General features: G+C 38.4%; 1 protein-coding gene across 1 annotated transcript in view; it reads right to left on the bottom strand.

The window, feature by feature from the left end:
* The window catches only part of TBC1D9B (TBC1 domain family member 9B), a 36549-nt gene that overhangs the window by 4018 nt on the left and 8714 nt on the right, over positions 1-23817 (bottom strand). Inside the window, exons 6-19 of the mRNA XM_015825863.1 lie at positions 20504-20711; positions 20080-20292; positions 17616-17768; positions 16002-16152; positions 15347-15561; positions 14348-14465; positions 12644-12929; positions 11460-11589; positions 10636-10734; positions 9069-9137; positions 7903-8140; positions 4185-4250; positions 2243-2314; positions 1864-1914 (exon numbers count right to left, since the gene is read on the bottom strand). Coding sequence (XP_015681349.1) covers positions 1864-1914; positions 2243-2314; positions 4185-4250; positions 7903-8140; positions 9069-9137; positions 10636-10734; positions 11460-11589; positions 12644-12929; positions 14348-14465; positions 15347-15561; positions 16002-16152; positions 17616-17768; positions 20080-20292; positions 20504-20711 — 2069 coding nt within the window. The remainder of the gene's footprint in view (positions 1-1863; positions 1915-2242; positions 2315-4184; positions 4251-7902; positions 8141-9068; positions 9138-10635; positions 10735-11459; positions 11590-12643; positions 12930-14347; positions 14466-15346; positions 15562-16001; positions 16153-17615; positions 17769-20079; positions 20293-20503; positions 20712-23817) is intronic.

Consider the following 23817-nt stretch of genomic DNA (forward strand, 5'->3'; position numbering starts at 1 on the left):
CAGGTTTATTGTTTTTATCATTTAAATTTTCAAATGCACTGTGAAAAGAAATTAAATAAGAGAAAAAACCCAGAAAATAAGCAGTAACCGGATATTTTAAAATTCAGAAAACAGCAACAGTGATATAATGGTAGGACAACTTTAGATAAAATTACAAAATACAAATAAAGGGTTTAATAAAAAAAAGTTCAATTAATATGAAATGTAATGTCACAAACAGGTGCCCTATTTTAATATGCTTTAAATGGGATCAGGGAAGTCCTTTCTTACAATCTTTAGAGATATAAGATATTTGATTATCAGACTCTGAACACAAAGCACAAAACACGATATATGGTATGGTTATCCCAGAAAGCCTGATTCTTAATTTTTGAAAATAAAAGGTTGTACCAGATGATCCATAAAATATAAATGCTTATATGAAGAAAACAGTACCAAGGTCTTCTGGAAGAAGAAACTACTTCAGCCACATATTTGACATGGCAAGGAAAGCAAAAAAAAGACTGCAATATCATAGTGTACAATGATCAGCAGGAAAAAAATGGAGTAAATCACAAAACCTAGTTTGAAATAAAAGCATTTCCTTCTGGAAAACAAAATCTCAATGCTTTCACCTGAAAGCATTTGGAAACACTGCTCCCGATAAAAGGAAATAAAAGATCATCCATGCAGGTCCCCTTCCCTGCATTGCTCCATGTCAGCATAAAAGCTCTGAAGTCTCCTCCACGACAGGATCTTGAGCTTTGTGGTGAAAAAAGGGGAATCGTGCCCTTTAACTCATTCATTACAACAAATAGAGCCCAAGTCTGAGATTAACAAGCACTTGAGGGTTTTCTAAAGTAAATCCAAATACGTGGAAATAACTAAAGAGTGATTTTCATCGGGGTGTGTATGTGTTTAAAGAAACCTCCAATGGAAAGAAGGTGGAGGTTAACAGGGTTAGGCTCATCATCATCGACATTCCGTGATCAAGCAAAAAAGAGAGTTCACTTCAGATGATCAGACAGAGATTTCTGTATTTTCAAACGAGATACTTTAACTTTTCTTTCAAGTGATGTCACAGTTGATTCATGATGTCCCAGCCAAGATTGCAATGACTTGAACATTAGGCATTAAGATGATTTTCTTTGCAAATTTCACTTCTTCCTGCTTCTTTGTAGTATTGGATAGTTTTGCTTGCTAATGTCCTTGTAGCCTGCATTTGGTCTTGGATATAAGATCAATATTCTGATCTCTAAACCCAAGACAAGTTTTTCTGACCGCCATAACACAAATGGCCACAGAGTGCAGAGCCCAGTGGATGAATGGAAGGGCATGGTTGCATTGTAAATCTACCAGGCCAACTGGAGCTCAGCAGACTGCTGAACTCAAAACACCTCTTCCATGCACTGTGAACTGTCTGAAGGGAAGTCTCCTATCATGATAGCAGGGAAAGGGCACTTTACTGGTCAACTACCTTGGATTCACTTGCCTCAGCAGTGGACTTCAGATGAGATGGAATCTCTGTTGTTGGGACACATATCAACCAAAGAGATGCAGGATCAACTTTGTGAATGAACACAAGTATATGATATTTTATACTGGAAACATTTTTAAAAGCTTTTGTTTAGCTTTGGAACATTGGCCAATGATTTGCAGCTTCCCTGCTGCTGGTTGTACACTACTGTCAGATTAATTTTCACAGTGGTTTGTGCACAATGGGTTAGAAACAGGGGAATAAGATGACTAAGGAAATGAAATACTATGGCTGATTGTTTAGTTGTAGTATCTGTGGCTTGAAGAAATTCTGAAGCAATTACATTTTATATTAAGCAGGTCACTTTAGCACATCAACGGCAGCCCATCTTAGTTGTTCAGACTAACCTTGCAAATCACAACGTAGGAAGAGATCCAGTTCTGAGACAAAAGGAGATACTAGAGAGCAAAGGGAAGAGAGAAATAAAGAAGAAAGGCTTTGAGGACAGGGAGAAATTCAGGGATGAGTGCAAGTCAAAATACAGAATAACAGAGAGAAGCCAAGAAAGAAACAAGTTATACAAGATTTGAGTACCTTGGGTTAGAAAAAAATGACAATTAGTCTGACCTATGTTTCATATACAAATAATCATTACCATAAGCCATGACAGAAGCTAGAGCAGTTGTGGGATAATATTCTGATGGAAGAGCAAATCAGAAAATTCTGCTTGGCTTCAATGTGTTTTCATGCCCACTTTCCCTAATAGATAAAATCTCTCATTTTTACCTTCAGTAGCACTATTATCTGTGAAGTAGTTTGTAGCTTCCTGAGCAGACTCTGCTTCCTCTGAACTGAAAGCTATACAAAGAGAAAACTGTTACTGGGTTATACTGTTTCCTTATGAATTACTTAGGATAGCTCTATATACCTATCTCTGATTACAGTACTGGACTTCAGTTGAACGCCTATATCCAATGGAATCTTTCCACTTAGAAAAGGCTCTATGACGCAACAGAAACTTCCACAAACAAAAAAGGGAGGAGGGATTTTTAACTGATTCCCCTTTTCTTCCACAACTTTTCTGTTCACCCTTCAAATCTGTTCTGGGGGATTTGGGAGTTCTGAAACAGCACTGGAGAGACAAGTGGGTAGTAGGAGAAAGAGGAAATCTGTAGGAACAGAAGCTGCCTTTTCAGAATGCGAAGGCTGCTTTTATTTGTTCAGGTAGTAACCTCTTACATTTATTTAAGGCAATTTCTAACTATATAAATAAACAAAAAGAAAGCAACCCTAACTAATCTTGATAGCTCTCCAGGGAGTGTAATTTTAGGGCAATGTAGAATTGATGTTAGGCTTTACATGCCTTAACTTGGCTGCAATGCTCAGATTGGCTGAAATATTTCAGAGACACAACATGACATAACTCAATTAGAATATTTATCACAAATATTTAGTGCAAATTTATTGCACACCTAATAAGGACAGTCCTTCTTGAAGACTATATTGGCCAAGAACTGCTGGAAGAACAAAAAGAATTAACAGGGAATTAACAAGAATTCTACAGGAAAAACAAGGCAATTATTAGGTCAAAGCTAAGCATTATTATGAATTGTTCTAGAAAAAGGTTAATTCAGCTGTTACACAGTCAGAACTGAAGAAGCTTCTTGGATGAGAAACAAAACATTTTGAAAGAAAAACAAAGTCTGATTGCCTTTTGAAAATGCACCTTTGAGGCAGTTAGTAAGCAATGATTACTAATACTTTAGCTGAATTTAAAACAAAATTTCTTCTACTTAAATATTGATAATCTCTCAATCTACTTTTCTTCCCTCAACTCAGATATATACTCAGGAGCTAAATGGAGTCTGTGAAGAGAGGAACATGTTAGAAAGTGCTCATGTCAATTGCCTGTGTTACTGTTGTATTTCACATGGTGATCAGGGATTCAACACTAGCATTACATTACAGTTTTCAGAATACTTCCGTAATTTTAATAGGTCTACACCCACCCAAAGAGAGGCATTGTCTACATTACAGTAGACAATCTTCCTTTCTGTAGAAAAAGATATGACATAAATGGAAACAAACCCAACAACCCAACGCACTTAGCCAATACGTACAAATTATTCTGCAAAGTTATTAAAATTAGGCAGGGATGAAAAAGCTCACAGAAAATTGAAACTAGAAAGCCCTATGCCTCTAGAAACTAGAAAGCCCTATATTCATTATATTAAGGAGTTTGTTCACTAATAGCCCCATCATCAATTAATTCATACAAATTAAGTCAATTAAGATTTACAAGGCAAATATATATAATTAGAAGCTGTCTTGGGGCTACATGTCATTTGTTAAATTCCATACATAGAATAATTCTGTCTTCTTTTTTTATGGTAATAGGCCAATCCTAACTAAGATTATTGTGTGAAGACACAATGGTTAAACTCACCTAGGCCCATCTTTTAACAAAGTGTATAAAGAAAACACTGCCATTTCTGCCAATGGGCTTTTTCATTAATTTGAGTGTGGATGGAGAAATGAAAGCCTCTCTACCTATGTACACTAAATCTCTGCATACCTATACTAAAATAGGTAGTATTATTTATGTTCTTATGGGTAGAATATTGTAATCACTTATATGTACTATCAGCCTAGTAAATTTAGTAGAAGAGCCTTAAGAAATTTGTAATCCTTAATTCCCACCAACAGAAGTGTGAAAGCAGCGGATCACCTGGAGGCAAATGTAGTTTGTAAAGGAGTTTCAGCTTCTCAGTCAGATCACCATGATACATTCCACCTGTGGGGATCAAAAGAAATACTTAAGATTGTAGAAGTATTCCTAGATAGCCTTTTTTCTGATTCTTATGCTTAATAACTATGATGTAGAAGTTTAGCTAGTAAAGCTTTTCCTATTCCTACGATTATCTCCGAGATTAAAACTTGTTTTTATGCTTTTTCTCTCAACATGATTGATTTTCATTTATTTATTTACATCGATATATTTATGCTCCCTCTTCTAGCAATTCTAGATGGCTTATAGTCTATGAAATTAAACCGTCCATAAAATCACCATTAAAAAAATCTCATAAATATAACATTGTTAAGTAGTATTAATAAAAACCATTGGATACCCAAGGACTGTCTTCACCATGTTTCCTAAAGAACAAAGGAGCAGAGGCACCTCTGATCTCAGGGGGCATGTTGCTCTAGAGCAGGGGTAGGCAACCTTGGCTCTTTTATGACTCGTGGACTTCAATTCCCAGAATTCCTGAGCCAGCTTAGGATTCTGGGAGCTGAAGTCCACGAGTCATAAAAGTCCACGAGTCATAAAAGAGCCAAGGTTGACTACCCCTGCTCTAGAGAGAGAGGGGCCAATAGTGGGAATGGCATTCTGTGGATTCCAACCTGCCTAGGTTCTTTTAGATTGATAGCCAGACCATTCTCTCTCTGGCTATAGGCCATTTGGAGCAGGCAAATTCTACTTGGAGAAAATGCTTCCATAATATAAACCCAAACTATAGATGGCTTTACAGGTAGTCCTCAACTTTCAGGTACTCATTTAACAACTATTTGAAGTTACCATGGCTCAGAAGAGGTGCTTTATGGTCTGTAAAGCACTTCCAGACATTGTAAAACAGTGGTTCTCAACCTTTTTAATGCCGCGACCCCAACCGGTTGTAAGTCGAGGACTAAACCGGTCGTAAGTCGAGGACTAAACCGGTCGTAAGTCGAGGACTAAACCGGTCGTAAGTCGAGGACTACCCAACCGGTCGTAAGTCGAGGACTTTCCCTGCCCAGGAGCGCCACGCATGCGTGGTTCCGCCCCCTGTGCCGGCCAAGGCGTAGCTGGCAAGCGGCAGAGATGGAGCAGGCCGACCACCAGCTGGCCCAGCCCAAGGGAAGTAAGGCACCCGCCGGAAAAGGGGGGAAAAATGGCAGACAAAAAAAATGGACAAAAAAAATGGCGGACAGCCTTGCTTGGCGACCCCCGTGAAATGGTCGATCGACCCCAAATGGGGTCCCGACCCACAGGTTGAGAACCACTGTTGTAAAACATTGCCCCCCACCCCACAGTCATATGACTGTGACTTAGGTGCTTAGAAGTCTGTTCACACTTACTTCCTGTTGCCAAGCAACCTCAGAACATGTGATTGCCATCTGCAATCTTCTCTGCTAGTTCCCCAGAAAGTCAGTGGGGAAGTAGATAGAAAGGTTGCAAGCTGCTACCACCTGCTAAATGATTTCCCCTCCCTTCCCCACATATATATAAGATTTTAGAATTAACTATAAAAAATAAATGGTTTCTCATGGAAAATAGATTTATTTTGGCTATCTTGGCTATTGTAAGCCAAAAAAAAAAAGATAAGTTACTTCATGATTTTAGAAAATAGACTACAAGGGACTAGAAATTCTAAGAAGAAGGAAAAAAATACAACCCTATTCTTGATTTCAGATAACATCAGGACTCACAAAATGACACAAAACATTGTAATATTGGAAACATTAAAGGAGATTGTTGAAGAATGGAGCCAGAAATTAGTAACTACAATATCAACACTGTTAGTAATGATGTCTGCTTCTGTGGATAAACTATGTCCAAAAGATGTTAATGAAGGAATGACAGATGTGGAACAAATTTTATCTGACAAGAAAGAAAAACTATGCAAAGTGGAACAACAAATCGCAGGCCAAGAAAATGATTTTGAAAATGACAGTTTACTGGATTTACAAATGAAACTGGATGAGGCTTTAAAATTTTAAAGGAAAATACAAATGATAAACCAAGAGAATGGTCTGGAAAATGTTTTCCTATTGGATTTAAAAAAACAGACTTGTTGAAGCCTTGAAGAAATCTGTGTGATGGGATCAAGAAGAATTAAAAATAAATCAAATTCTGTGACAATATTGATTGAATTAAATATTAAGACTGCTAGAAACAAAAGAAAGGAATATAAACTTATTTTATTTGATCAAGGGTAAAATAAACCATTTTTTTGGTATATGGAGCATTACGGACTTTTTACTTATATCAGAATCGAAAAAATAATGCTTAATAGATTTGTTTATAGATAGCAATCACAGGCAATCAATAAGTAAGTATTCTAACTATAAACATAAAGGAATTTGGCAGAGAAATACCAGCTTGTCCAAAGTCATTGAGCTTATATTGAATCATGGAATAATTTGAATAATTTGAGTCAGACCATACCTATTCATGCTTCTATCAGTCAAATACAGATATTATACAAATAGCTTAAAGCCATAGGTAGCTTTGGTTGATTTCTGAATAGAAGACAAAATGGTCAGAAAAACTATTATTTTTATCCACCCTGTGAGGAAGATGAGTCGCTCTAATGTGTTTTCAACCAACTTTCTTCAGAAATTGTCATTGAATTTTTCAGTTTTGTTTGGGGCTGCTCTATCTCAGGGCTTTTCAACCAGTGGTACGGGTACCACCTGTGGCACATTGGCACCTGGCAGGTGGTACGCGACCATCCTAGAAAAGGGGTAGCGAGGGAGGGGAATGAGCTGAACCGGTGGCAGCACCGCACAAGCCTGAGCGAGAGATGGCTGGAGCTGCAGGGCTGTCAGGGCTCAGCGGAAGCACCAGAATCAGCTCCAGGCTCCAGCTGGAGCCTGGCGTTGATCCTGGCGCTTCCGCTGAGCCCTGAAGAAGCACCAATCAGCTGGAAAGCAGCACTGATCCTGGTGCTTCTGCTGAGCCCAGAAGAAGCGCCGATCAGCTGGAATGTTGCAGCATCTCCAGGGTCTTGTGAGTTACATTCAGATGCTTGGCAACCGATTCATATTTATGACGGTCACAGTGTCCCAGGGTCCTGTGAAGTGACCAAAACCTGCTACAACCACCCAGCAGCTGGGGGGGGGGATAAAAACCAAACACCCCCCCACCCCACCCCCACTGCCAATCCTCAACAGAAATGCTCACAACAATGGAAACCTGGGACAGGAGGAAGAGCGCCACCGGGCGGGCAGGCAGGTGTCTTGCTCGGCTGTGGCTTGGGGGGCACTTTTTTCAGTGCCATTGTTAACTTCGAACCATCACTAAGCGAACTGGTGTAAGTCGAGGACTACCTGTACTTTATCACTTTTTTCCTTTTTTGGGGGGGGGGTTACCTTGCAAGTTTTTGACATCTTGCTAGGCGACTGGTGGCACTTGGATGTTGCCATATCCTAAAAGTGGTACAATGGGTGAAAAGGTCGAAAAGCCCTCCTCTATCTGAACCAGATGACCCTGGGTGGCGATAAAGAAAGAGAATTTTCTGTATCTATAGAGACTGCAGCCACTGATAAGGACAGCCTCAGCCTCAATCCCAGCTCAAAGACCCCTCCACTTGAAATCCAAACAGCTGCACAGCTCTAGTGTTGTGTTACTTTTCAACAATGATTTAACATATAAGACCAGATACTATTTTAGAAAAGCTACTTACTCATGCCTGTTGCAAACTCCTTAAAGTTGATAAGGGAATCTTTGTTTTCATCCAGAAGTCGAAACATTCTTTCTGCAAGCACTGGTGTGTGGAGTCCACAAGACCAAGGTGTAAGGGAAGCAAACAAGTCTTTGAACTGTTCAAGGTTGATGCGGTACTGCTCTAAGTAGGGTAGGCTCTGGTCTCGTTGAGTAGCTGAAGTATGATTTCCCCAGTAACAGCTCACTAAGTGTTTTGCCTATAAACAAAACGAATGATTTATTTATTAGATCTCCATTCTGCCTTTATTATGTACAATTCAAAGCAACCTACAGTAGCTCCCTCTTCCTATTTCCCCAAAACAACACTGTCAGAGAGGTTGGGCTGAGAGAGAGAGAGAGAGTGAGTGGTCCTTTTCTTTTAATCTGTAAGCCTTGAATATATAACTTGAAGGTTTAGGTATGGCCTTTAATCAGTTCTGAAACATGCAAGACAATGAAAATGATCATTATAAAGAATCCAATCAATTTGCACACAGAACCAAGCAGAAAATGTTCAATAATGGAGAAGGACGGTTTGGAAATAAATAGGGTTTTCTGGCAGTTCTACAGCCTTTGAAATGTTGGTTTTAACACTGTAATGAACACTCTACTGCTTTTCTTTAACTGTGATAATTTGAAAGGTCTTGGGCTGAAAGCCCAATAGACTTCAACCTCTGCATTTGGAAAATTAGGAATTCATGTTTGTTTCGTAAGAAAGACTATTATGTGACATTGCTAATTCTAAACAAAACACAAGAGAGAAGTCAAGGCAAAATATTTTGTCCCCAGCTCCTCAGAAGTTGCATCTTTGATTGGAGATTGGTTGAAATACTGCTCTTTTCCCCAAAGAAAAACTAAATAAATCTTATGTATTTTTTAGTATTACAGGATGTGATGTAATGAAACAAAATAAAACTAAACTAAACTAAAAGCTGAATCAGCCTAACAAAATAAGATCCCTTTTAATTTGGTTGAGTTTCTCTGTTTTCTCAACTACAAAAATAAACCCAAACTGAACATACAAGTCTTTTTAATACACCACCAGCTTAGACTCTGGCATCGCTGTAATTTAAAGTTTTCATAAGCATACTTTATCTCTACTTGCAGCAATAATAAAGAGGATAATGTTTTGTCAGGGTCTCCCACCTTAAATACTACGTAAAGATCTTCTAATTCTTGCATAGAAAAGCCAATGTCTCCAGATACGGCTCGGACCTGCAGAAATCACAGCAGCAAATATATTTTAGTTCTGTCAGCTGGGACTTTGAAAAGATAGATTTAATTAAAGGAGGAATCCATATTTTTAAAAACATGGCAAAATAACTTTTGTAAAGAAAAAACTAATGGTTTTGAACAGAATGTTGTCGTCTGTATTTGTGAGGTAGTGATCTGTAAGATCAGAAGATTCTAAAAACTAAAAACTGAATAACAAACAAAAAGAACAATTCTATTCTCTTGAACTGAGTCAATAAGCACAAAAAAGATGGTCAACAGTATTATATGTATTTCCTGCACTCGGTGCACTATAATTGGAAGCAGGAACAGGAAATGGGTCAATTTTTTCTTCCGCTCAGCTTTTTTATCCTTAGTGTGCTCACTGTCAAACTTCTACAAGGGCATTAGAGACAACTGCTTGACATCTGATGCTATCTGGAGGGAAGGGATACCACAAACAACAGACAAAAACAGCAGCAAGAAAATGTGAAAGCCACACTTCCCTTGAGATTCCCAGATAGAGCAATTCAGAGAATTGAAAGGTCACTATTTCCTGTTACATTTTCAGTAGGAGAAAATAAGACAGAAAATTAGCTAGTATGAGTCTATGGTAAATCTGTCAAGGTACTTTCATAAAAAAGATTGGAATGTTTTCAACCAACAGGTTATGGGATAAAAATTAAAAAAGAAATCACAATGCTCCTTATGAGAAAAACAACAACCCTCAGTTGGCTTTATTAACTTTACTAACAAATTATTGAATTGCGAACTTTTGCTGATTCAAATAAATCTGTCTGCACTCATAAAACAGGAGAACACAGGAAAGAGTGAGTTTATAGCACATTGGAATACATATGCAGCATGCTGAATACATATATGGCACATGGAAATACATATGCAGTGTGCTGGAAACTAATCCTTCTCCTGATTTCCAGAATATTCTAAATTGGAACTGTAGAAGCTGTCAGGTTTTAGTATTATGCTGCCCCTCATCTAAGGCAAGAATTGCACTAAGCATGTTTTTGTACATATTGGATTTGAGAACAAAATGGACTTATGAATAACCTCTCTGTAAGTAGGGGGTTATTTGTACCTATATCAGAATCAACTAAAATGCCACATGAATAAAACTTTCTATTTTTCTGGAACAATTAATTAGGATTGGTAGCAGGAAAAGCAGAGAATGCAAGAGAAAGGGACAAAAATTATAGAATTATGCCAAATGCTGGGGCCATGAAGTCTTCAGCTTAATACCGGTCTTAAGGGACATTGATAATACTTCTAATCAATATTCAAATTAGCAACATACCACGACATACCATTATATTACCACACTACACACCTTGCTGTAGAAAATAAAGAATAACATGGCAAATAGTTATTTATCTAATTTACTTCTTTATATTATTTAGCTTAACTTAGCCTCAAAGATTCCAAATAGGAGAAACAAAAATCAGTTAACTTAATACATGCTTTTAAAAATATGGATATGACTTACCACACTTCTCTTAGCAGTGTCTTCTAAAGAATGGATTACCTTCAATCTTTGTTTAAAACGCATCTGTTCAATGTCATCCGCTTTCAAGTGGCTGAATTTCTGCAGTGAAAATAAAAACTGGGGTTGATAACTAAATCCACAGAAAATACCACACGTTTGGGGGGAAAAAAAACATACACTCATTTGATGGAATACTTTTACTTAGCAATTATTTCACTGATGATGAAGCAATGCTTGCAGAAGTAATAGCTCAGTAGCCATGTTTGGAAGCCATGGGGGAAATGGAGCTAATTGGTTTGTACTGCAAAAATAAGCCAAGCCACTAGAGCACAGGTGTCAAATGTGACGTGTCACGACGTATCGCGACTCTTTGCATTGCCAGCAATGGGGTGGGCGCGGCTTTGGTATGATGAAACTGGCCTGCAGGCTGGCAATTTGACACCCCTGCACTAGAGAGTAACAAAGAGGCAGAATTTTCGATATCTCTTTGCTACCCCCTAGCACTCATCTGGAAATCAGATTTGGAAGTTCTAATGGAAAGTGAAGAGGGAAAAGATACTGTATATTAGCCAATGGTAGCAGCAGTAAAAACCACCTGAAAACATAGGATTGACTTTAGGGAGCCAAAAACCAAAAGTAATAATAGATAATTACAGCTAAATGATTTATCTATTGCATTCTTCATAAAACAGACAGGTGACCCATACCTTGAATTTATGAATGCTTATATTAAAGACATATATTTGATTAACAGATATTACAAAGCCAGTATATAATTCATTTAAAAATATCAAAATAAAATGTAAGGTTTGTTATATTTTGACCTCATAGGCTGTTCTGATAAGTTCAAATATATCAATTTCCACTGGTGGATCATCCCCACTCGTCAATAAAGCATGGAGGTGAGGAATAGGTGGGAAAATACTCTGCCGATTAACCACATTATCCAGGTACCTACAAAAAATAAAAAATCAGTACAGAATTTTGAATTAGTACATAATCTAAAGATTATGGTCAGGAGGGTCTATATAATTTATTTAATAAAATATATGTCTGAGAAATCTTTCATGATAACCTGAACTGATTTTAAAATTAAAATAATTAAAATGACATTTATGATTAAAGATATTTGATCCATTCATATATTCTGATTAAATTATATATTAATAATAATGTAATGCTATATTATTGTGTAATTAATGTACTGTATATATTGAAGCATTTCGGTCTCTGATAAATAAATAAAAATGTAATAATCATATATAAGCCTATATATCATAACTGTGACTCAAAGTTCCCTTGTAAACTATCTTTTTTCAGGACATATTTTTTGTGTAGCCCTCCTTTCATTGTATTTATCTGCTCTAACCATAAAATATTGTTATCATTTTTTCCTACACAAGCAGAATTGTGCATGATTTGTGACACCTTGGTGGTGACTGCAGTGATGACGTAGCAAAGCCTGAAATCGGTCCAACTCCTGTTAGCCATTTTTTGGCTGCTGCAGACATGGCACATTCCCCAGTTGGTACTTTTTTCTACTGGCTATTTTGGTTTGAGCAGTAGGAGATATTGGGCCCAACACATTTATGTATTACTAACTGTACCCGGCCACGCGTTGCTGTGGCTCAGTCTGGTTAGCGTGTGTTGCTTTTACGTCCAACAGATGACGCTGTTTTTCAAAAAAAGCATGTTTTTACCTGTCACAGGTGTGACATCTATATAATATAGGTATATAAAAACACGCGCGTATTAGAATGCAACGTTGTGTCAAAATTTCAAAGCAATCGGCGAAGAACTTTCGGAGATTTAAGATTTTGAACAAACGAACATTTACATTTTTATTTATATAGATATGGGCTTCTTATTTACATATGTAATGATATTAAAATATCCGACTGGCAGGTACTTTGCACAATGCAGCAGTGTTGGCTGAAACAGGATATCATTTTAAGATGGGAAGTCCCCCCCCACCCCACCTTAATTCTGAAATTAAAAACAAAGCTACCTGCCCAAGACAGTCATGGCTTCACCTTCGTCACAGCAATTTAACAGCTTGTCCATGTTGGCATCCAGGATGGCCAGGGATACCTGCAAGATGACCTTTATGCCTTCGTAGAAGAAGCAGTCAACAATGACCACTGCGCTTTCAAAAGGCATGACGCTAAGGAAAAGTGTGAGGAACCAAGATAGTGATATGCTGGAAATTACTCCTAAATCTTGCATCTTCTCAGACAGCTGAGGAAGGCAATCTCTTGTTAGTTCTTCAAAGATGCCTTGGTCTACTAGTGCACCTGAATAGGCAACAGAGAAAGAAGTGTTATCTGTGGTATTGTGAGAGTAAGAGTGTGAAACAGGGTTCTATTACAAATGAAGAGTTGATTTCTCCAAACCACATTTCAAATAAAATCTGGGGTACTTTGTAATGAGCTTACATATGCATAGTCAGTATTTGATTTGCAAACTGCCTTCACTGTATATTAAGCGATTAACATCAGTTACGAAAGGAAGCGATTAACATCAGTTACGAAATCCTACTGCAAAGTTTGAGTTGCAGCAGTTTTTCCTCTACGTGGAAATTATATTTTGAAATAGAAACACAAAGTGATAAATATTAATCTGCTTTTGAGAAGGATGCACCATTTCTGATTTAGAATATTTTTCAAGCTTCTTTATCGCCACGTATTTGACAGCAAGATGAAACCTGAATTGGCAGATTCTGTACTGAATTTGTCCACAATAAAGTAACTTCTTTCTCATAAAATTATTAGGATTCTATATTTAGGTTTCATTTCTAAACTATCACTATACTTTTTGCTGCTGAGTACTGATAATGTTACTTATTTTTATTGACATTCTCTGCAATTTCTTGCTAGTTTCTTAAAATTGCCTGACCCCAAGTTATAATCATTCTAGCTCCTTAATTATTTTGAAAGGATGGTATCTTTTTCAGACTTGGAAAGAAACAATACTTTTCAACTCAGTGTTGATTAAAATCTTATCAGGAAGGCTTATATACTGCAAAAAATAATATGGTAAAGCTCAGAAGAATATAAGGATGAGAACAGTTCATGTAGAGCCAAGAAGGGTGTGGAAATATATTGAAAGCTTGGGAATATCTGACTGGATTTCAAGAAGATCTTTAACTATTATTTTAACTAAGAACAGTATTATTAAATGGGGTTGATATAAACCTACAGAAATTCAATATAATACAATTTGAGAGACTCACAACAGAAACTCAATAAATAAATTGGCTACGAAAATTTGAGGATTTCAACACTGGAACATTTTTAAGGAGTTTGAATAAGGTATAATTATTCAGTTACATGGTTTTACCCAAACCAGAAAATGAAAAGACAGCTCACTTAATTAATTTGAACTGTGCAATTCTAACACTATTTTAACTATACAACATCAGTGAAGCTTCAATCAATCAGAATAGAGCTGGAAGGGACCTTGAAGGTCTTCTAGTCCAACCCCCTGTTCAAGCAGGACACCTTATACCATTTCAGACAAGTGACTGTCCAGTCTCTTCTTAAAAACCTCCAGTGATGTAGTTACACACAACTTCTGACGGCAAGCTAATCTTTTGAACATTCATCTACTTGTCCTTAAAGACAACTACCCAACTATTTTGCAACTCAAGATCTCTCACTCTGACTCTTCAGATTCTTTTGCACCATACATCTCAGCTTTCAAAGTGACTTACCAACCACTCTAGTGTTATAGTAATCTGGCAGCATCCTCTCACACAGGGCTACGAGGAGCCAGAAAGCTTCTTCTTCGTTACAATACAGAAGCAGTACAGATGTCACTATGTTCATGGCCTGACAAATATGAAGACAAACATGCATATGTACATAGCCGTTTATACTGGGTAGGAGGCATATTTAAAAAGGCAAGTATTCATTAGCTTTCCAATTTGTCAAGAGCCTCAGATACAAATTATAAATGAGGAGGATACTGTATAGCTCAGAAGCATATCCTTGGCTCTATGCAACTAAAAGTAGGTATATCTGGAAACCTTTGTGTTAAATGTTAAGCACAAGATAGAAACCTTTGTTATATAATAAATGTTTTAATATATTTTGCAGTTTACCAATGCCACACCCGTCAATCTGTTAATAATCTTTAGTCAAGACTATATAAACACCACTGTATCCAAATATTATCTAATATATTATAATAAAACAATATAAGAGAGACTATATAAACACCACTGTATCCAAATATTATCTAACATATTATAATAATAAAACAAGAGAGAGAGAGAGAGAGAGAGAGAGAGAGAGAGAGAGAGAGAGAGAGAGAGAGAGAGAGAGAAAGAGTGTGTGTGTGTGTGTGTGTATAGGTACCTGTTCCTGAAATGTCACTGGGGAAATTAAAGAGGAAGAGAGATATTCTCATATGCCCTTATATAAACTCACTAATCTTCTCTCCTCCTCCTCCTCCTTTTCCTCCAGAACTCTTTCAGGGTAGAATCCCTTTTTCTCAAGAAGTGCATGAAGATGGAAGGAGTCTACAAAACAGAGGCTGGGGAATCACACAACCCACAGATTGCTCAACCATGCCCAAATAGTGCTCTCGGAAGGCAATATATTCCTTCTAACGAAAGAAGGGAGAGACTTGAGTTCCAATTCAAACTGTGGCCAAGTGGTGAGAAGGAGTGCCATCAAACTACTAAGTAATCCAGAAACATCGCTCTTACCTGGCAGTATCCAATTGTAGGGTTCCGAAAAGCATATGCTGTTAGTACTCTTCTAAGTGCAGCAATTCCTAGTTCATTCTGAAAGGCAGGGTGCTCCGGCATTGAACGATGCAGGTCTCTTTCAATTTCCTCAGTGGCAAGGCTGTATTTTCCCATAGACTGTTTCACCAAATCACTGTAATACCCAGGGTGAGTGGCCATCTCATTCCAGGCCCCTATATCGACACAGAAACATTATTTTTCTTGCCTACTGCACTCAAGATGTGATTCAGGCTGAGGCTTCTACAAATAAAAGGTTTCTTGCAGATTATCAAGCCTTTTGCAGCTGTCTTACACCGAGGACTAAATGCATGATGTTAATAAGAATGATATATTTAGAAAGGATATTTTAAAGAATAGTACTTATTTTGCATTCCATTTTAACAAATTTAAAGAAAAATACTTTGAGGAAAAAAACCTCATCATTGTCTGAAGCAACTGGCTTAGAACGAAGAAATTCTACCTCTGGGAACAATAATTGCTGACTTTTCAGGCCATCTGCAGCTTGGGGAGCAATTTCATTTTAATGGCAGTAGTACTATACAATGGTTTAGCAGGGGAAAATATTTTCTCCTTAAGTCAGTAATCTATTGGGCACATTGAGCAAGAAAGTCACCTGAAAACAGGAGCCATAGTTCTCCACGAAGACTCTCTGGAATTCCTTTTTGCACCAGCTCACGGGTCTTGGCTGTCCGGTACATACACATGCCCCTCCCATATTCAAAAAAATGAATGTTCCAAGATTCTTCTTTCATTGTCTCCTTTGCCTGGAGAGGAAAAAAGCACAGAGGGGAATGCTGGGGAGAGGTGTGATCATTTGGGTGTGATGATCATCATGAAATTCCGTGACTTACATATTTGCATCACAAATACATAATTACAACGAGGTCAGAATTTTATCACAGTGCAAACACATAATGGTGGCATATGCACGATGGTGCCATCATTTGCAGGTGGTTATTCTGACATCGCGGTGATTTGCTGCAGCTACCACAAGCCACTGGAAACTTCAGTAGCTCCAAGTATTTTTCTTCTCCTCCTCCAGCGCAGCGTTTTCACTCTATCAGTAATTTATAAACATTGATCTCTAATAGCAACTTACAAAGATACTGCAACAGAAATACGTGAAATACGATATAAAAAAGTTTTCCTCTAAATTGATTAAAAAAGGAATTAGAGTGCAAAATACTAGCATGGTTCTTGAACTGTATTATGTAGCTTGGCATACTGTAAAATGAATTTGATCTCAATCTGTGAGAACACAGATTAGCACTCTACTCCATCTCAGAGGTTAACTTTCTTAGATGTTTAAAATATGATTGCAAACATGTCTTAATGAACACATTACTAACAGCTAGTTTGGTTAAGGTGCTGGGTTATAAACTAGGAGAGTATGAGTTCTAATCTTCCCTTAGCTATAGACTAGACTAGACTAGACTAGACTAGAGCTGGAAGGGACCTTGGAGGTCTTCCAGTCCAGCCCCCGCTCAAGCAGGAGAACCTATACCATCTCAGACAAGTGACTGTCTAGCCTCTTCTTAAAAACCTCCAGTGATGGAGTGCCCACGATTTCTGGAGGCAAGCTGTTCCACTGGTTAATTGTCTTCACTGTCAGGAAGTTTCTCTTTAATTTTAGGTTGCTTCTCTCTTTGATCAGTTTCTAACCATTGTTTCTTGTCCTACCCTCTGGTGCTTTGGTGAATAACATGACCCCCCTCTTCTTTGTGGCAGCCCCTCAAATACTGGAATACTGCTACCATGTCGCCCCTATTTCTTCTTTTCTTTAGATTAGCCAAACCCAAGCCCTGCAGCCATTCTTTGTATGTTTTAGTCTCCAGGCCTAGTCTCCAAGTTAGCGGAGTGACCTTGGGCAGTCACTCTCTCTCAGCCCAATTCACTTCACAGGGTTAGGGAAAATATGAGAAAAGAGCACTATGAACGCCATCTTTAGCTGTACAAAAAGAGCAGCTTATAAGTCTAATAAATTATTACATACAATGTAGCACAATTAACTGAATTTAATCCATCTGGGCTCTTTTGTAATATAACTCATTTATGTTCTTCACATTTAGATGAATATATTTGAAATATTTTCCCATCTAAAAACATACCACTTAATACCGTAAGAATTTAATCTTATGAGTTGTTATAATTAAGAAGGTTTTAATCATAGTATAAGTATAGTATAAACGCTGTATTTTCTGAATTGATAAACAAATCAGTAATATACCCATTTTATTCCAGAGGATTCCTCCGAATTGGTCCCAAACAATTTCAACAGTCCTTGAGATGCTGTGGGTACCTCATCTGTGCAAAAGTTCCCCAGCTGATTGTTGAGAGGAGAAGCAGGACTGTCTGCAGGAGGACTAGTAGGAGACATTTCCTAAAAAGAAATGTATAACTCAGAACATGCAGAAATACAAGCAAGTTCAACAGCAATTTGAAGGCTATTTGGACTTCTAGCACAATCAATAATGTTCTAGGAAGACATCCATTATGCTACAATACATTATTGATGGCCTTGCCATTAATGCCTTTGCCCTCATTTAAATCATCTAAGATATTCATAGATTATTGAATAGGATCATCATGTATATTACAGAGCAACAATTCTTTATTCATGATATATGTACCCATTAGGAAGCTATGGTTAGCCCTGGCATTCCTACAAAATATAGTAACATAAAGCTCACATTTTCAATGTGTTTGTGATTATATGTATACCTTACAAACGCAAGGTTTAAATCAATATCTAATAACAAGTGGAGAAAAATAACTGACAGGCTTATTAATTCCCTGTCACTGTCATTCTAACGTGGAATCATAATGAATTATCAATCCAGTCTTTCACATGGGAAATAATTATTTAAGAAACTGCTATTAGTAGAAAATTAATCTAAAATTTCAGCTAGCTTTTCTACTGCTAGCAAAAGTCTGCTGCTGTAGATGACCAGGCTGACCCCGAGGGAGGGAGTCAAACGCATCATCAGTCATGAGTCCCTTCACGCCCACAAGAGATCTAAGTCCAGCCCACCTTGAATTCCTTTCTATTCTTACTCACGCTAAATTCCCTTGACTGTTAGTAGTTCAGATTCTTGTAAAGAACTTAAGCTTACAATACAGCTTTATGCACATTTGAACTGCCTGGATCTCCTGACTTCCCTGGTGCTGACAGATGCTTTGCTTTCTTTCATAATCAATATACAGCAACACTTCTATTGGAGAAAAACAAAACATGTTGGACAGTAAGGGCACTTCACTAAATATGGCTGTTTTTCCTCCTCAAGGCTCGTCACGGCTATCTACTAGTTATCTGCACATGTAAGTATATGCATGGGTAATACTTCTGGTGAAGCAACCCTTTGAATGCTCTGTACAACCCACTGAACAGGCCCAAGGCACTTAGTTGTGTTGTGTGGTTCTGGACAAATAAAAGTGAGCTGAGAGCAGCAACCACCAACTTAGGTAGCAGGATGTATAAGTAACATTTCCCTCCCATAGGCAAGTCATCCTATATGAGACTATATTATGTGCAAATAGACTAATGTGTTCATCCAAGCAATCCAATATTGTTAAGATATTTAAATTTAGTAGCTGGAGCAGTGGGGTTGTGCAGTGTGTCAGAACACACAGTTGTGGTTGATGCTGGCTCCTGCATGAGGCAATCGGTGCTGTAATTGGTTGCTGTGGGTGTGGAGGAGGGGGGAGGGGGAGTTTTCCTTTCCCCCCACCTTTTTCTTCAGTGTGCTCTGTGATTTACCTCATAATGCTCCTGTTTGCCCGACTGTCTAGTTTGTTGTATATATTGATGTAAATATATATTTATTTGTATAAAACGACAAGTTCGTGTCAGCGTCTCTAACCTCATTTGGACACCAGCTGCGCAATTCCCTGACAAAATATTATTTATTCTGTCAGGTATCACTGAAGGGCCTCCAGTTGACAGATCCCACCTGCACCCTCACTCTTTTAATGAGACATACTAGCATTAGAGCCCCTCTGCTCTGGTTTATGTGGCTACCCAGGCGGATAAATAAGTACCCTATCCACACTTTCATAGATATTTTTTTTATTCATTATTCAAAGTTTATTTATTAAGGATTATTGGCTTTTCAATGTTGAAAAGATAATTTCAGATGGGTACCACAACCTGAGAAGCTCAAAAACTTGGCTGCAGAAGAAGGATGAACAGAAGGGCCGAAGCAAGCTGGGAAAAAAATGAAATGGTAAATGAATGAAAAAGTTTTGCCAGGCCTTTCGGGGAGCCACTTGACGCAGCAGAAGAAATCCAGACACAAAGGTGTCCTTGACTTCTTATCATGACAAACAGATCTAAACCGGATTAGAAATCCTTTCTCTAAATAGCCAACCAGTGCCTGATCCTCTGTTCACAAATTCACAGATAAAATTAAGGCAATTCTAAATACAGCCGCAAGGGAACAATGGAATGGAATGTCAGTCAGAATGGAATGACTCCGTATGCTCTTATCTCGAGCTCCTTCCCTCCCCCAGCTACTTTAGTTGAAGAACTTTATTAGAGATCTCAGTGGTTTTCCTTCTTGCTCTGGGAACTGAGGCAGTCAGTGCTATTAATCAGTTTGAAAGCCCTGTCAATAATAGAAATCACAGTCAAACTGCCAGAATTACATAAATATTTAGAGGATCCATTTCAAGGCTCATTGCTGGCACTGTACCTCAGCGGCATGGTCACCAATGCTCTTCTTCTGCCCTATGTCACTGCAGCTTGTTTGCTTTGAAGGCGTCCTCTGCAGAAAGTCAGAAATTCTCTGAACTAGGAAGTCTCGGTCCTTCAGGTTGGCAAAGAGGAAGGTCATTTTGCTTCGAGTGCTGATGGAAAGTGGGCTAGGCAAAATACTGGAGCTGTCCGCTTTCTCAACAATTGTAACCTACGGCATAGGTAGAGGGATAAATGGAGTATATAAAGATATGCATCTTGTTTCCATCACCCCAGAGAATTACTTATTTAACCAATGGAGTAAATATATACTGAGGCTCAAAACCAAAATCCTACTATCTTCCAAGGAAATTCTTTAAACTTAACCCAATAACTAACTGCTGGCCTCTCAAGATAATCCATTATCAAAAACAACTTCTCACCTCCCTAAGTGGTATTATGAGATGACACGCCTCTTCTGCCTTGCTAGCGAAACAGATATAGTTATTGGAAACAAACATCTGGCCGAGAATGTGGATTTTATTGAATGGGGTCCACAAAGTACAGTCTGTGTGCCCATCGAGCCGTTCATCCTTCGGCAATCGAAAAGTAGCACGGTACCATTCATTTTTGGCTCTGGCATCCAGATCCCTGAAGAAAATGAAATATATATGCACACATGCCGATTGGGTAATTACTGAGAAATCCATTACAGCAGTCTTTCATTAACATGTCCTTCAGATGTGTTGGACTTTACTTTCAATCATGCACAATCCTTTTTCAATATAGTTTCTAATAAGAATTTCCACCAAACATAAGATATTGTCATATTGGACCACTGATATCCAAAAATCCCTAGCACAGATCCAGATAGTCCTCAGTTTACAACTGGTTGTTTAATGACCACTTGGACTCACAATGGCCTCAGAATAGGTGTTTTTTGGCCACTGCAAAATGTCGCGCCAGACTCCCCCAGTCCCAGGACATTTCGGATGCTTGGCAACCTGTTTGCATTTGTGACTGGATGTCCAATGACCTGCAATCATATGATTGCCATTTGCAATCTTCTCTCTCTGCCCCACCATGCCTGGGAGCCTTCTCCAGGGTGTTCTAGTTAACGACCCGTGTGGTTGCTTAATGAACTCACCTGGAAGAGCCAGAATTGCAATCATTGAGAGACATGGTCATGTGGCATCTCACTTAATGTCCACTTTGCTCAGTGACTTAAGATTTCAGGCATTATTGTGATTGTAAGTGTAGGACTACCTGTATATACTTTTCAGTATAAGTAAAGAACTGTAATGAAAAATATCCTTTGAAGTGCTGCTGTGATTCCAAAGAAAGAATAATAGCACTGTGAAGATAATATGTCAATGGAAAGAGCTGGCAAATATTACAGGACATTTGGTCAGAGAAAGAAAAAGGACACTGCTTAGGGTAATGTGATGTGATAGAAAAAGAAAAGTATAGTTCAGAAATCTGGTTCAAATAAGTAGAGTACAGGTGGGCCTTATAACAGAAGTCACTGCATTCTGGGAGAGTATTCATCTGGAAGGACAACCATTTTTGTTTTCCACAGAATTTGTCTTTATAAATTCAAGAGCAGATAGCCTATTCCAGTGATGGCGAACCTTTTAGAGACCGAGTGCCCAAAAACTGGGCCTGGCCCTGCTCCACCCCTGCCCTGCCCCTGCTCTGCCCCCACCCTACCTGCCCACAGGGCCACTCATCGCTTCCAGGGCCCGCTGCAGATTGCCCAGTAGTGCCATGGCAGCCACGCCCTCTGCCCGCGCCCCGCAGCATCAACTGCACGCGATGGGGCACGAGGGCAGAGTCTTGTCTACTCTGCCTGGCTGCCATGTCCTTGGCTGCACTGCTCCGCGTGGGCCACGCTCAGGGGTGATTCTTCTCCAGGAGGGCTACTGGTGAGGAGGGGATCACAGGGGGAGGCAAGGCTGGGGCAACGGCACGCGTGCCCAAAGAGAGGGCTCCGAGTGCCGCCTCTGGCACCCGTGCCATAGGTTCGCCACCACTGGCCTATTCTGTCAATTTTTTCCTTTCAGATTGAATTGTCTTTCTTTGGGGTAAATGTATTAGCTGTAGCATGACTAGACATAGCAACTTTTTCCAGGACGGAACCCAGAGAAAACTAGTTCTGCAAGTTGGCAGCAAGAAGCTGTAATACAGCCTAAATACATGCAAGATTTATCTTTCTCTGGCCATAGAAAATCTCATTTTTTTAACCATTCAAGAGAAAAACAAAGAAAAAAATTATCCATAAAACCTGTAATTGTTTTGGCATGTGCATGAGAGTCAGTGTCTTAAAACTTGTGAAGTCCTAGCTTTTCCCTCGGGCAACAGTGCCAAATTATTAATGGAGCCCGAAATGTGCGTTTTGGTATTCTGACCTATTTCTGTGTTGCCTTGATTACTCTATTATGGTTATTCTATTGTCTTTGTTTAATTTAGATTAGCTTTATATTAGTTTGTTGCATTATCTGTTTGCTGACCAGTTACTTGTTTAAGATGGACAGCTATGTATATTATCTAAATAAAGAGAACTAGGAAAAAAAACCGTGGCTTAATTATGGAGGTTCCATATGGGGATTTCCACCCATGACTCCATAATTAGAAATATAACAAAATTTAGTCAGAACAACAGAAAGAGCAATCCTATGTTCTGGAAATCAATTCCATATCCACAACAAAATCCAGTTTAAAGATTCTTGGATTATATAAACAATAAATTTGGGGGGTATAATTAGGCTGCATGGGAAGAAAAAAAACGCAAATTCAAATGTCACCTGCAAGTTTCTTATCTCCATTCTTTCTGACAGCTCTAGGAAAAGTACAAGGACAGAAATCAAGCATGTGTTTATGAAAGACATTGGGAAGAAAACGCAGAAAGCTCATAGCTTAGTTTGTAGCTGAGATTTCAGCCAGATTCATGTTCCTGCAATTCAGATCAAGAATGGCCCTAAAATAATTGGGCAGATCAGAAAGAATCCCCTTGGATTATTATCTGGTTGCACATTTTCATTTTTCTTTCCATTTGTAAACATGAAAATTGGGGGAAAAAATGCATTATTTTTGCAAGTCATACTAAAAAGCACAAAACAGATAATATCCCATAGAAAAACAGGCAGAAAACAAATGACAAACAGATATACAAGTACCACATAATGCCTAGCTTCCCAGTCTTATCAACTTAGCATCAACTACCGCAGCAGAAATCAGTTCTGGATATATTTTCTTCCTTAATAAATGTGCCTACACTTTTTATGTGTGTATGAATATATGCATCTGTGTACATATACACTCTAACCCAAAAGTACACTCCATAAGAAAGGGAATGCCAGGAAAAAATTAACATTCTCACACTATAGAAAAAGGCATGTTATTTAGTCAGGGGCTGCCACAAAAAAGAGGGAGTCAAGCTATTTTCCAAAACGACAAGAAGCAACGGATGGAAACTAACCAAAGAGAGAAGCAATCTAGAACTAAGGAGAAACTTCCTGACAGTTAGAACAATTAACCAGTGGAACAATCTGCCTCCAGAAGCGGTGAATGCACCAACACTGGAAGTTTTTAAGAAGAGACTGGACAGCCATTTGTCTGAAATGGTATAGGGTTTCCTGCCTGAGCAGGGGGTTGGACTAGATGGCCTCCAAGGTCCCTTTCAACTTTTCTTTAAATTATTATTATTATTATTATTATTATTATTATTATTATTATTATTATTATTATTATTATTATT

This window comes from Protobothrops mucrosquamatus, unplaced genomic scaffold (assembly GCF_001527695.2).
Source record: "Protobothrops mucrosquamatus isolate PMUCROS unplaced genomic scaffold, P.Mucros_1.0 scaffold_203, whole genome shotgun sequence".
Taxonomy (NCBI): Eukaryota; Metazoa; Chordata; class Lepidosauria; order Squamata; family Viperidae; genus Protobothrops; species Protobothrops mucrosquamatus.